Below are 13,849 nucleotides of genomic sequence, written 5' to 3' on the forward strand. Positions count from 1 at the left end.
TGAGGGAAGGTAGAGTAGAGTAGAAAAGGAGAAGCTTTCGACCAAGAGGAAAACCAAGAGAGAGTGAGGAGAGTTTGAGGGAGGAAAAATCTGAAGTCAAGAGAGTTCCGGGTTGAGGAAGAAGGTGAGAAGCCGAGAACTCCATCAGAGTAGGCAATTCGCTTCTGGGTGGTCCCGCGGCGTTGCTCATCCAAGGGTGCTCACGGTGATTCGACTGCCAAGGCATCAACAGAGGTAACACTGAGTTCTCCTCTTGTACATTTCTCTCCTTGAGGTTTTTGTTTATCTGCCAGGTTTGTAATCGAGATTATGCAGGCTGCGTTCTTTTTTAGCTTGATCAGGGTTGCCCCCTAATAAGTCTAGATCTGGTCCGTTTTTTGTTGTTATAGAGTAAGGAGAGACAAAACACGCAAATAATCTGATTAGGGCTGCATTTCCTTTAGCTTTACATGATGGCTGTCTCTATTTTTCTATCCTTCCCCTTCGCCTGTTGCATTCTGTCCAAAGGTTTGTTTTTTTTATTATCCGTGAGTGGAGCGCCCAGATGATGCTTGGCAATCTTGTTAGTAGACTGTATAGCTTTTAGGTTCAGTGCGTTACATGTAATTGGGCCTAAAAAGGTTGAAATAAAATATCTGGAGCAAACGGGCAATTAAATATTTAAATAAGCTAGTAATAGGAGTTTAAAATAAGTAAATTTTTGCGAGTCCTCACATCCTCTCCTCCTTAAAAAAATTTCGTCATCGAAATTCACATCTAGGACAATATCATACCCCTTAATAGTCGCGTCTATCGGATCAATCAGTAACTTACAATCGCTAACCCATATCTCACAATTTCTATCCACCTGAATTGTAGTCAAACTTTGATTCTAGGATTTTGTAAAAGTGTGAATTATACTAGGGTCTCTTAGAACTTCAGATAGACAATGAAAAGCAAGAATCATACCTTCAACGACCGTACCAGAAATGGAAACCTGTTGATAGCCTAATGCATAAACCCTAGTTGGTGCTTTAGATCGTCTTCCTCCAGCACTAGACTGCTTAGCGGCTGACTTTTCAGGCCTTTGGATACTACCTCCTTCTTTTGGCACAGTTGGGCATTTCGATATCTGGTGCTCAGTACTACCATAATACAAGCACCTCCCTTGTTTCCTAAAACAATCACTCTCTGTATGGTTGAGCTTGCCACAATAACCACAAACAACTTGGGGAGCCACAGATTGACCACTTGGAGGTGTCCCTCTAGATTGACCTCGTCCATTGCGATCCCCTCTTGATTGAGTCCCTTTTGGTATGACAGATATCTCCACTCCACCCGTTCCTTTTCCCTTTTTAAAAGGTGGGGCACTCTTATCTGCCTGTCCAGAAGGGTTACTAGAAGTGCCTCTTTTCTTAGCGTGAAAGTCTCTAACTTGCAGCCTGACACTCTCGACTCTCTGTGCTTTTTCTAAGACTTCAGTGAACGTAGAGATTTGGGCTGCTGCTAAACCCTCCTGAATCTCCACATTAAGTCCTTGTACAAAGTGCCTTATCCTCCTTCGTTCAGTAGTCACCAATTCTGGAGCATACTTAGAAAGCTTAGTAAATTTCCCTTCATACTCGGCTATACTAGAAGTTCCTTGCCTCAACTTTATAAATTCATCTTCCCTTTTCTCTTGAATCAATGGTGGGAGAAATTTCTCATTAAATTCCCTCGTGAAGTTTTCCCAAGTCCAAGGGGTCTGCGCTCTTTCCCACTTCCCCCTTATCAACCCACCAGGCACGTACCACTCCCTCAAATTAGAAAGCAGCAAAATTTACTCCCCTATCTTCGGGATAGTCTAAAGCAGTGAATATATTAGTCATTCTCTCTAACCAGTTCTCAGCTGCCTCGGGGTCGGGCTCTCCAGTGAACTTAGGTGGGTTAAACTTCAAGAACCTCTCCAAAGCCTTATCTTCTCGTCTATCCTGGCCCCCGGGCTGGTTAAGTGGTCCAGGACCTTGTCTATCAGCTAAGCGTTCTAGGATATCAGTCATCCTATTAATGATAGTAGCCACTTGATTTCTCTCTATATTCTCCAGTCTCTGGGTCGGTCTAGTTGCCGATCCCTGGTCATCCCCATGAGGTTGGGCCGGTCTAGTCTCTCGCCCACGGCCACGACCACTTCTTATTCCTTCCATTATCCTAGATATGCCTAATGCAAGAAATAAATCAATTACGCGAGAAAATACTTAAAACAAGAACCAATCACGAAAATATTGAAAATAACAATAATTTACATTCATTAGCACTTTCAAATCCGTACAATTAGCAAGTCATGGGGGAGTTCACAAAAATATAACACAGGTGCCACAAAAGTACTTTCAGTCATGTAAGACTAAAGCAAAATCAAGTGCCTCAAAAGTAGGCCACACAGTCATGCAAAATACAATGGCCTCAGCACTCACATCACTCCAGTTAATCCTAACTATACCAGTCAAAAGGTCAATCGCTCTAGACCTAGTCCACAGTAGGACTACCAGGGGGAATCTCATCCTTAGGATCCTTCTCAGGGTCCTCCTCCTGAATCGGGCTCTGGATAACATCTGTCACCCCCTCTATCATCGTAGTGGCAGCGGTCAGAATCCCAGAAGCCCGATCACGGACCTCCTCACCTAACCTAGTGAGTCGAGCCCTAGTCCTCTAGAGCTCCTCACGAGTGACTGCAGCAGTAGCCACCTCGCCAGCCACTCCTTCTCAAGCTCAGCGATCCTCTCGCCCTGAGCACCTACCATCTATCTAACCTCATCCACCTCCTCCTGTAAATCTCGGTTGAGGTTCACCAATTGACGACGCTCGTCGTCCAAGGCTAGCACAAGGTAGTTTGGGTAGGCAAACGTCACCCTACACGAACATCGAGGATACCTATCATAAGGCGAGTAGCGCACTCGAGCCCCTCCACCAAGAGCTTGGTAGTAAATAGGCCTAGGAGGCTCTACGTGACCATTAGCATGGCCATTCCCATTAGCTGCCGGAGTCCCATTTCCATTTTCCATCCCTGCAAAACAATTACACTTTTCGGGTTAGAAACTTAGTCACTAGCTCGCTCAAATATCACTTAAGGAATAACTAAGTGATCCAGTCACTATTCTCGAGAGTAAAGTCTCTCAAATATCTCCTCAAATACCCTTTTTAAACTTAGGCTGTTATTTTTCATCCCTACAAGCTGTCACTAAAATTTCAAACTAATCCCACAGTCCGGCATCCAAAACTTTTAAGCCTAGGATATACTACAAAGATGTGAAGCCTAAGCTCTGATACCAACTGTGACGCCCCCACTTCTCCCAAGGGCGAACCCAAGGGTATACGCGGAACGCCTTCCCAGCTCTCGCCAGGACTCAAGACAATTCGAATTCAAACCTAGTCTAATGCTAACAATGAAAGTCGGAATAAAGGTACGAAGTCATTTCCATACATAAATATCCAGTCTTACATCACAATTTCAAATTTACAATCACTTTTTCCAAAATATACAACATCCAAAAGTGTCTAGGCAATTACAATCAAAACACTGATACAAAAGTGCTTCAAGTCGGCATTTGCTTAACTCATTCCAATCGGGTTCCTGTTAAGGAAAACAAACTAATGGAATGAGCCAATACTCCGTGAGGCAAGAAACACACATGCAAACACATAACCCAAGTATCAACAACAATTACATTGTAGATAAAGCTATGAAGTTCTAATAATTCACACTTCAAATAGGAAAAATAAACAAAAATAATTCAAGGATACTGTAGTTCTCAGGAGCTAAATTCCACGTAGTCGAGTCAAAGTCTTGATCACAGCTCATGTTTGATGAGAATATAAAGACCAAGGCCCATTCAAGCACATGGGGAATTGGAAGATTCAAGTGAAGACTAGTTGATTGCACGAATGCTTGAGTTTAGTAGGATTATTTGATTTTCCTCGTTGATTTTGGTTATTTCTCGTTTTAAAAAGTCTAGGAATTAAGATAGTTTAATTGCGGCCCATTTGTTAGTAAGTAAGGCCCAAAATCTTTCTTAAGTATGTAGGGTAGTTTGGTCAACTTTTGGATTAGGGTTAATGCTTGTAAGGGCTATAAATAGCCCCACTTCCTCTTTGTTTGGGGACCAGTTTTTGACTATTAAATACAATTAGTGAGTTTTCACTTTCTCTTTGGCAAGAGAGTTGCCTTTGAATACTTGAGAATCTTCTCAAGTTATTCACCCGAACTTATCAATCGAGTATCTCCTTGATTGTGGCGTTCTACTACCTCCAATTTGGTTCGTTAATTAGAGTAGTTACGGGTTGAGATAATATCAAAATTGTTCGTGACTTCTAGGGATTAGTTGGGTCAAATTTCCGCTGCCTAAGCCATGGTGTTTTGGTTGTCTAGATCGGGGTTTTACATCAATGTTGACACTCCGTCAACCACATAAGTATCAAATCCGTAGATACACCACTTTTCTTCGAATCCCGTTACCGTTAAATCCCCTTATCGGGCCCGCTCATCAAAGTTTTGGTAATACTCGAGTATATCATGGCAATGCTGCACGAGTAATGCCGAGCAAGATCTCTCCAATAGATCATGCTCTACGAATACCTCATGGTTTGCTAAGCTTATCGACCAAGCCCATGCTAGCTCTATTCGCAAAGTTAACCAACGAGTTTGGGCGTCCCCGAATACGAATACGAATGTAAGTCGATGAGCAACGCTTGAATCGACGATTCCAGATAGGAATCACAAATACGAATCATAACCACATTACTAAGTACAAGTCGGATATGAATTCACATAGCAAAATTCAAATATCATTTCATTTGAAAGAGGACGAGTGTGGTAAAGTACACACTCGTCTCTCAAAGTTCAAATTCATATAACGGATAAAAAATAGTTAACCACTTAGCGATAAATTCATGCACTTGACACTCATCAATCGAAATAAGAGAGTGAGTTCGTAAACATGCCCTTAGGTGTTCCCCTCGAGATCCTCGTGAAGGTCTCCTTGAACACCTGAGCAAACAATAGTTATCTATTACACACTATCACTTGAAAATCGTTTCTTATCAAGAGAGGGATTGTACACTTGTACAATTTGGAAAATACCATGAAATGGGGTTTTACTTGCTCAAAATTCAAGATTCAAAAGTAGTGTTTATTAACACAAGGAAAAACCGATTTCCTTTATGATGACAAGTGCAAAATGGTCAATTAGTATTGAAGGATAGGGAAGAGTTTCAAAAAAAACTCTATTCCCGTCAGGTTTGAAAATTTCCGATTTGAGGTTCAATGTTTGAAAAATCGTATCTCACTCTTCGTATGTCAAAAATTGGAAAACTTAGTACCGTTAGAAGCTACTTCCAAATTACTAAAAGTTCCTAGAAGCCACTTTTCCATTATTCCAAACGGAAGACATTCAAAATTTGGCTCAAATTTACTGTTTTAGGCTTGCGAGACAGTTTTGAGGTTGGTTTTTCGCCAACTTTGGAAATTCGGCAAAATTCATAGAATTTGAACTAGCCTCTCAGATTTGAAACTCAATTAGAGTTGCGATTAAAGCTAAAACAAAACAAGTGGAATAAGAATCGAAGTTTTGAGCACCAAGATATAGTGGCTCAAAGTTGCTGAAAAATTGAGATGGTTAGCCAAATTTTCAGGTTCAAATTACAAACTTTGGGACTTTGTTTGAACATCGAAATGAACTCGAAATGGCACCAAATTTGGCAGTATTATACCACCATATGAGGGATATTCCTCTATCAATTTTCATGGAAAAATACACACGGAAAGTTGGTTAACCAGATCACCAAAGTTTCCAAATTTCCAAGGCAAATCTGCCTTGTACGTGAGTTTTCCGTTTTCAAAACGTTTGGCCAACAAAAATGTCTCAAACATGGTCCTTTAGTTTAGGTAATGTCTAAGAAACATCCAAGATGCATTCGGTAGGTGACTAACACCAAGAATTTCGAAACAACAAGTCCCAATCAAGATTTAGACATTTACTAGCCAAAAAGAGGGTTTCAAATCAGTGAGTCAGTTTCGGATTTCGGCCATAACTCAATCAATTCAACTTGGAATCAAACGCGGTTAGTGGTGTTGAAAACTAGATTCATAAAGCTACAATTTCTTAAAAGAAATTGTTTTCAAAATCTGTCCACAGCTAGCTCATATTTGAGCATCATTTCGCTGCTCAAAACAGAGCTCCCAGTGTAGACGCGAAACAGGACAGTCATGTTCAAACGATTGGTATGGACTACTAAGGTGGAATCAGAATGTGAATTTTATACCGTTGGAAAGCTGGGAATATCTAGTTTCCAGTGCCACAAATGCCACTTGAGTTTGACATCGGAGCAAAAAGGTATAGCCGTTTCAAAAACACTGCCAGAGCAGTTTCGGGAAAATTCCAGTTTTACTAGACTTTCGAAAACTCAACATTTACCCTTCCAAATCCCGAAATGTTTTGATGAAACTTTATACACAACCCACACAACATGTATACATCATAAACAAGTCATTAGAACCACAAAAAATTGCTCTAAGGCCACGGCATGTACAGGGGCAGAAATGGAAAAATTCCCTCATCACTTCCTTTGAGTTTTCATCCATAATATCACTCATTTCTACTAATTTAAGCACTAATCCAACATTATTAACATCAAAACTCACAAAATCAGTCCATCAAGCCAAAGTGGGAGTTCATAGAGCCCACTCACCAAATTTCTAACAATTTAAAGTTACCCATGAGAATCCAAGAGCTCATGAGTGTAATCTAACTTCCATAAATCAAGAATTAAGGGGTTGATCATCACTTACTTTCTTAAATGGTCAAGACAGAATTTTCGGTCACTTTGAGCTGAAGAAAAACCGTGAGAGGCAGCTCCTTTCCTAGCTTATCTTGATCACCAAGTGATTTGAGTGTTGTGTGTTAAATTTGGAAGTGATTTGAACAAGGAATTGAGAGGTAAAATGAAGGAAATTTTTCTAGTCTTCTTCCCTTGTGTTGCTCAGCTGGTTTGAGGAAGAAAAGAAGGGGTGAAAATCTGATGGTAAAGCTTCTAGAGTAAGCTTAAAACTTGTGGCCCAAAATTGCTCAAGGTTGTCTACTAAAATAATGCACGTGCGCGTGCGTTCCGTGCTCGATTCCTCTCAAGTTTATTTCACTAGTGCACTAAACCTCTAATGCACTTTCATTCATGTTATTGTTATTCACTCTTAATAGTCCCAAAATAAAGGTCTTAAGCCCCTCAATTAATCGCGCGCGTAAAAACGCGTACTTCCGATTTGTGCACGATAAAGTGGAATTTTCAAGAAATTCTTATAACGATAGTATAACTAACTAACACTTGAACACTTAAACATAAAAATACCTATTTTAAGGCTAATGTACAAGTCTCCAATTTTTCAAACTTATTGTATCCTCGATTCGATTATTGTCTCCAAACGTGCATCCACTATTCACCCTAAATGAGCTTTCAAAAAATTAAATTTTGAAATAAATCATTTTTAAAATATAACTGAGCCATTGTTCCATGTAATTGGGTCTAAAAAGGTTGAAATAAAATATTCGGGGCAAACAGGCAATTAAATATTTAAATAAGCTAGTAATAGGAGTTTAAAATAAGTAAATTTTTGTGAGTCCTCACATAGCTTCCTATAAAATTTCAGTTCAATCAGAGCACTGTAGCATGTGAAATGACAAAAATACCCTTGACTGCCAAATGTATAGTTTTTCGGACAGTTTTGAGATTACACAATTCTGGCTTCATTTTTCACTTTGATCCGTATCAAATCAGCCTTTGGACAAAACAATAAAGTTTTAGCCCTATGTTTTAACTTTCCAATGCATCTGAAAACACCTCAATCGGAATTGTGTAGCTTGAGTTATTCCCATTTGAATCCAGTGCTGACAACCAGACTGACCATGAACTTTTGGTTCTGTAATCTGCAAATTCGACCTAGATAAACTATGAACTGGGTTGAGTTGTCTTCATAAAAGTTATAACCCTTTGTCTTGGCTTCGAAAAGGTATAAAGTGTACCCTAATCCAATAAACGTAGCTCCAGTTGTGACCAAAATGCTATAAGATGTCAAATCTGCTGTTTAGCTTTTGTCTTCAAAACTGATTTCCAATTATCTCATTCGATTTGTATTGTAATTGAATGATGTTGGAGCCTATTGAAGGGCTATGTTGGTAACATTACTTGTGTGTGATTGTGGGGTTGAATTGAGAAAAATATTGTTGGCCTTTACTTGAGACCTTGCAAACTCAACCCGCTGAGCTTTCTCAAGTGCTTCCCTAAAAGTGGTTATTTGAGCAGCTGCTAAGGTCTCTTGAATTTCCACATTAAGGCCTTGCACGAAACGCCTTATTCTCCTCTACTCCATCACCACTAGTTCAGGGGCAAAATTTCGACAACTTAGTAAACTGGGTCTTATACTCGGCTACGCTTTGAGATCCTTGACGAAGTTTTATAAACTCATTCTATCTCGTCTCCTGGATCAAGGGTGGGGGAAATTTTTCATTAAATTTCTGTGTAAAGTTTACCCAAGTCCTAAGGGTTTGTTCCCTTTCCCACCTAACTTCTATAACATTCCACCAGGATCATGCAGCCCCCTCAAACTGAAAGGTAGCAAAGTTCACTTCCCTCTCTTCCGGATAGTTTAAAACTGTGAAAATGTCAATCATCTTAGCAAGCCAATTCACGGCTACTTCAGGATCGGGTCCACCTAAGAATTTAGGGGGAGAAAATTTTTGAAACCGTTCCAAGACTCTATCTTCCCCTTCTACAGGATTTTCAGGATTTCTAGGTTGATTGAGAGCATTTTGGCCTTGACGGTCCACCAACTGAGCCAACAAGTCAATGATACGGTTAATGGCCATAGCCACTTGGTCTTCCGCTTCAGCCCCTGGTCCCTGCTTTTGATTAACTACAGGTTCTCAGTCACCCCCTTGTTCTTGGGATTGCCTGGGTCCACGCCCACGGCCACATCCACTTCTCCTACTGTTCATTAGTTTTAACAAGTCTTAAATTGAAACGCAGATCCAAAATTTAAAACACTGAGACGTATAGGCCAGATACAAGAAAATAAACAAGCCAGAGGGTCAAGTATATCTAAACACAAACTTTTCATATATACCACAATAATAAAAGTCAGAGACAAGCAAAACAATCCCATTTACAGAAGTAGCAGGATTACATAAAAAGTACGATGAACAAAACTATACCAAAAGTACAAGACATCCAACTAGGAGCTTTCCTAACTACCCCTCACATAGGGTCAAAACAAAACTCATAGGAGCTCCAACCTAGTTTCCAACCGACCTAACGAACTCTCTCTCGTGGGTAGAACTAGGTGCATCTCCCTCTCTAGGGACTCCATCGCTTTGAACCTCCATAGGTGCGTTCACGCCAATCACTTCCTGGATTAGCGTTTCACACTCATCAATGATACTCCCAGATCGATCCCTAATCTCTCTGACCAGCCTAGTGTGGCGGTCATTAACTACCTAAAGTTGTTCCCTAAAAGCATTGGTTCTCTCCTGCTCCATTAATATATCCCCCTGGAGCTCCTGAATCCTGTCCACTGGCATCCTCATGATGCCCCTCATCCTTACCATCTTGGTTTGGTCCCTAACATTGGCACGCCTAAGCCTCCTCCTCTCATCTAGTAACACCAAAACCACATGATCAGCATAGGAATAATTCTGGCAATGGCTACATCGTTTAGTCTGATTAGCAGTACTCCAATGCCGGATCAGTCCCCCTGGACTCTCCTCATAATTAATGACTCGAAAGCGCCTTCGAGACGACTCACCTCCACCCTCTCCACTGCTTCCGTCCATGACCTACAAGAATGAACACAGTTTACAACTTAGGCAAGGGTAGTTATATTCAATGACACCCTAACACATCACACTAAGTTCCTTAGAATCAAATTTCTATTTTGCCCAAGCCATTTCGAACCTAGGCTCTGATACCAACTGTGACGACCCCACCTCTACCTAAGGCGAACCAAAAGGTTCAGCGGGCCGCCTGCCTAACTTTCGTCAGGACTCAAGCGCTAGCTAAATAACAAGTTCTTTCAAAATAAAGGTCACATTTACATGGCCAATACAAATGATCCTTGGCTAAAAATACAGCAGATTGTGATCGATATAATCTTGAAATATACTACTAGCTCAACTTACAAAAGTTGAGTTCCCAACTTTCAAAAAACAAACTAAAAGTTTGTACAACTGTGCTAAAACAAAAGATTCTGACCAAACTCGGTCTTTCCTAGTCACTCGCCCAAGTGCTCGCCTCTTGTAAGGAAAACAAATCTAAACGGTGAGCTTTCGCCCTGTGAGGTTCCAAGAATGTCATGCAACAATAATATCATATTCACGCCACATATCCATAATTCACAACCATAATGCAAGCACACGTCGGATACCAGTCAATTAAGAATTAACATTGCCAAATAAAAGGATATGGGGCTCTTAAGAACATATTCAAGCAGCTTGATCAAAATTCCGTTGACACTCCGTCAACATATTTTCCAAAATACGAACAAGTATTTCACCACTTCACGTCATTCTCCAACTACCGTACAACCCTCTACCGGGCCCGCACGTCAAAATTCAAGAAGGATAACACTCGAATATACCAGTTCAAATTCAAGAGCTCAAGTACAAGTTCACGTTCAAGTCCAAGTAACAAGACCCCCGGTTCATTGATCGTTTCGACCAAACCCTTGCTGGCTCAACTCAACCAACTTGCCAATGGGGGTTGGGGCCCCAAGCATGCAAGAGAGAGTCAATAGGATAACCACCCAAACAACCAACAAGTCAAGCACAAGTACAGTCATTCATTTCATATCAATACCGAGAAGTTAACCACGAAGGATCGAGTATGATAAAGTACATCCTCATCCCATATGTCATCAATTCAAGAGCAAGTACTTCAATCAAGCAAGCATGTCATTTAAGCAAGGAAACATTTCATGTAAACATTTTCATGCATTTGGAACATTCACCACGGCAACAAGTTCAAGTGTTCACCTCGTGTGAACTTTCGGTCTCACTTCCACGTTCTAAAATCAAGTATGTAAAGTGCCATGAGATCCACTACTCCAAGCTACAATATTCAAAGGAAAACAGAATTTCTCCAGTTTGCGCGATTCTATCTGATAAATCATATTTCAAGCTTCTTAAGTCCAAAATTTATAAACTTTATACCATTGGAAAAGGGTTACAATTTCCCAGAAGACACATTTGTAAGATTCTGTCCACAAGTCAGTCAAATTCCAGACTCAAAAGGCTACTTCATCTAGTAGAAAAACAGAACAGGTGTGAAAATTTAGTCAATTTGGGAAAATCATAGATATTCATAGGAATTGAGAAAAATTCTGAAATTTTCACGGTAGAAAGTACTCTGAATCTAGTTTGAAACGCAATACAGCAGAGCTCAATTTGGATTTTTCTACACCAAGATATGACATATTTCCCAAGACTGCTCAGAGTCTCCTGCGGGAAAATTTCCAGCCATGGTTTTTGGTCAAAATGTGAGGTTTAAGCCACTTAAAATGCATGATTTTGATCAAGTTTCAGCACACACTTGTAGGCTAAAGTATTATAAAATATTTTGAGCAAAACCAAGCCAAAATCATCAAGAAAATTTCGAAACAAAGGCTGTAATGGCAGCCCTTCCATTCGGCCAGCAACCAGAAATTTTCCTCCTAATTTTCAAACTTTCCTCCAACTAATTGTCCCAAGTTCAACAACCATATTTAGCATAACCATAAAGTTTCATTTCCAACATAACCATAGACATATATGTAGCAATAATCACAACAAAATAGCCATCATAATCACACCATAAACATAGGCATAATCAAACCCTAAAATACAAATATAAGGCATAATAATCATCAACTCATAATCTTTCAAGGTTCACCATAAAATCATGTCTTAAATCCAAAATCCACCTTGATTTCAACATAAAGCAAGGAAAGAAAAACATTCTAGCATTTTACCTCTTTGGTCTTCCAACCAAGATGAAACTCAATCTAATCCCCCAAATCTTCTCCCTTTTTCATGCTCAAACAAAGGTTGAAGGAAGCCCCGAGCTTTCTTCTTCTTTTTCCCTTAAAATCCAAGCAAGATTGAAGTTAAAATTTGGTGAAGTTTTCCTCCTTTTTTTCCCTTAGCTCACGGCCTCTCTCTCTCTCCTTCTCTTGAGTTTGTTTTGTTTGGCTTTAAGACAAGAAAGAAAGATTAAATTGTAAGAAAGCTTTGGTCAAAATCAAAGAAAGAAGCTTAGCTCTTTTGGTGACACATGTCACCTTCTAGTGGTTTCTTATTGCACTAACCTCCCTTTTCTTTTTCAAAAGTTCCTTTCACATCCCACTAAAAGGGAAAAGTTCATTTTACCCCACATCCTAATTTCCCCATGTAGAATTTAATAAAAGTATTAAAACAAAATCATGATCAAATCAATAAATAAATGTATAGATGACTAAATAAATAAAATACCATGTAGTTAAACTAGGTAAATTGATAAAATTTCTAGGTTCTCACACAGCTGGCCTGGATGGGTTTACGGGTAATTTTTTTACCTTTGTGTGGGAAGTTATTGCTCATGATGTTCATAATGCAGTGCTTAGTTTTTTCTGTGGGGCAGTGCTGCCTCGATTCATTACTTCTACCTCAATTGTGCTGATTCCCAAGGTTTCAAACCCTTAGGATTTCTCTCAATTTAGGCCGATTAGCCTGTGTAATTTCTTCAACAAGTTGTTATCCAGAATTTTGGCTGATAGAGAGCTAGTATTTCGCCAAAGATTATTTTCCCCCAGCAGACGGGTTTTATCAAGGGCTGCAATATAATGGAGAACTACTTTCTAGCTGAGGAAGTGGTAAAAAAATCTAGGGGTGGAAACATCGTCTTGAAGCTGGACATGTCTAAGGCTTATGACAGAGTGTCCTGGTTGCATATTATTGGCGTTTTGTGGATGTTTGGCTTTGGGGAGCAGTTTATAGATCTAGTATGGCGGCTGCTGTCTAATGTTTGGTTCTCGGTAATTATCAATGGATCTTCATATGGCTTTTTCAAATCTACGAAAGGGCTATACCAGGGTGACCCGCTATCACTGGCGTTATTTATTATAGGGGTTGAGGCTTTTTCGAGAGGCTTAAACAACCTTGCGTTGCATTCAGGCTTCTTGGGATTTAAAGTTCCATATGGTTGCACTTCTATAACTCATCTGGCATTTGTGAATGATGTGCTTATATTTGCGAATGGGTCTTCCTCCTCTTTGAAAGACATTATGTAGGTGTTGGATGTGTATCAGAAGTGTTCGGGTTAGTTGATAAACGCTCAAAAAGGTGGTTACTTGGTTCATCCGTCGTTGTCACCGGCAAGGAGAAGGGTGATTGAGCGCGTCACAAGATTTGCTTGGCAGCCCTTCCTTATATGCTATTTGGGGTTTCTGCTTTACTTTGGCAAGTATAAATCATCATATTTTGAGGAAGTGCGCCAGTCTATTCTGGGGAGTGTTTTGTCGTGGAAATCAAAGCTATTGTCTCTAGGAGGCAAGATAGTTTTAATCAAGCATGTGTTGTCGTCAATACCAGTGCATTTGTTGTTAGCTGCTGTGTTCCCTCATTCGATGTTTAACACTATAGAAAAGGTCTACTCGAATTTCCTGTGGGGATCAATGCTTGAAGAATTGAAGTTTCATTAGATACGATGGTCCCAGTTGTACTACCCAGTCGAGAAGGGTGGAATGGGATTTCAGAGGCTTAAATACGTCTATTCAGCGTATTCTTGTAAACTATGGTGGAGCTTTCGAACGGGGTCATCGTTATGGGCTGCTTTCATGCAA

The 13,849-nt window shown here is 40.1% G+C and overlaps 1 protein-coding gene across 1 annotated transcript; it reads right to left on the bottom strand.

The window, feature by feature from the left end:
* Positions 1-200: 200 nt before the first annotated feature.
* On the bottom strand, positions 201-2,162 carry LOC113758783. Its single transcript, XM_027301508.1, has 3 exons — positions 1,858-2,162; positions 949-1,775; positions 201-286 (listed from the first exon to the last, which is right to left on the bottom strand). Exons 1-3 carry the CDS (start codon positions 2,160-2,162, stop codon positions 201-203), a joined length of 1,218 nt encoding a protein of 405 aa, XP_027157309.1.
* Between the last annotated feature and the right edge of the window lie 11,687 nt (positions 2,163-13,849).

Source organism: Coffea eugenioides, unplaced genomic scaffold, assembly GCF_003713205.1.
Source record: "Coffea eugenioides isolate CCC68of unplaced genomic scaffold, Ceug_1.0 ScVebR1_70;HRSCAF=347, whole genome shotgun sequence".
Taxonomy (NCBI): domain Eukaryota; kingdom Viridiplantae; phylum Streptophyta; class Magnoliopsida; order Gentianales; family Rubiaceae; genus Coffea; species Coffea eugenioides.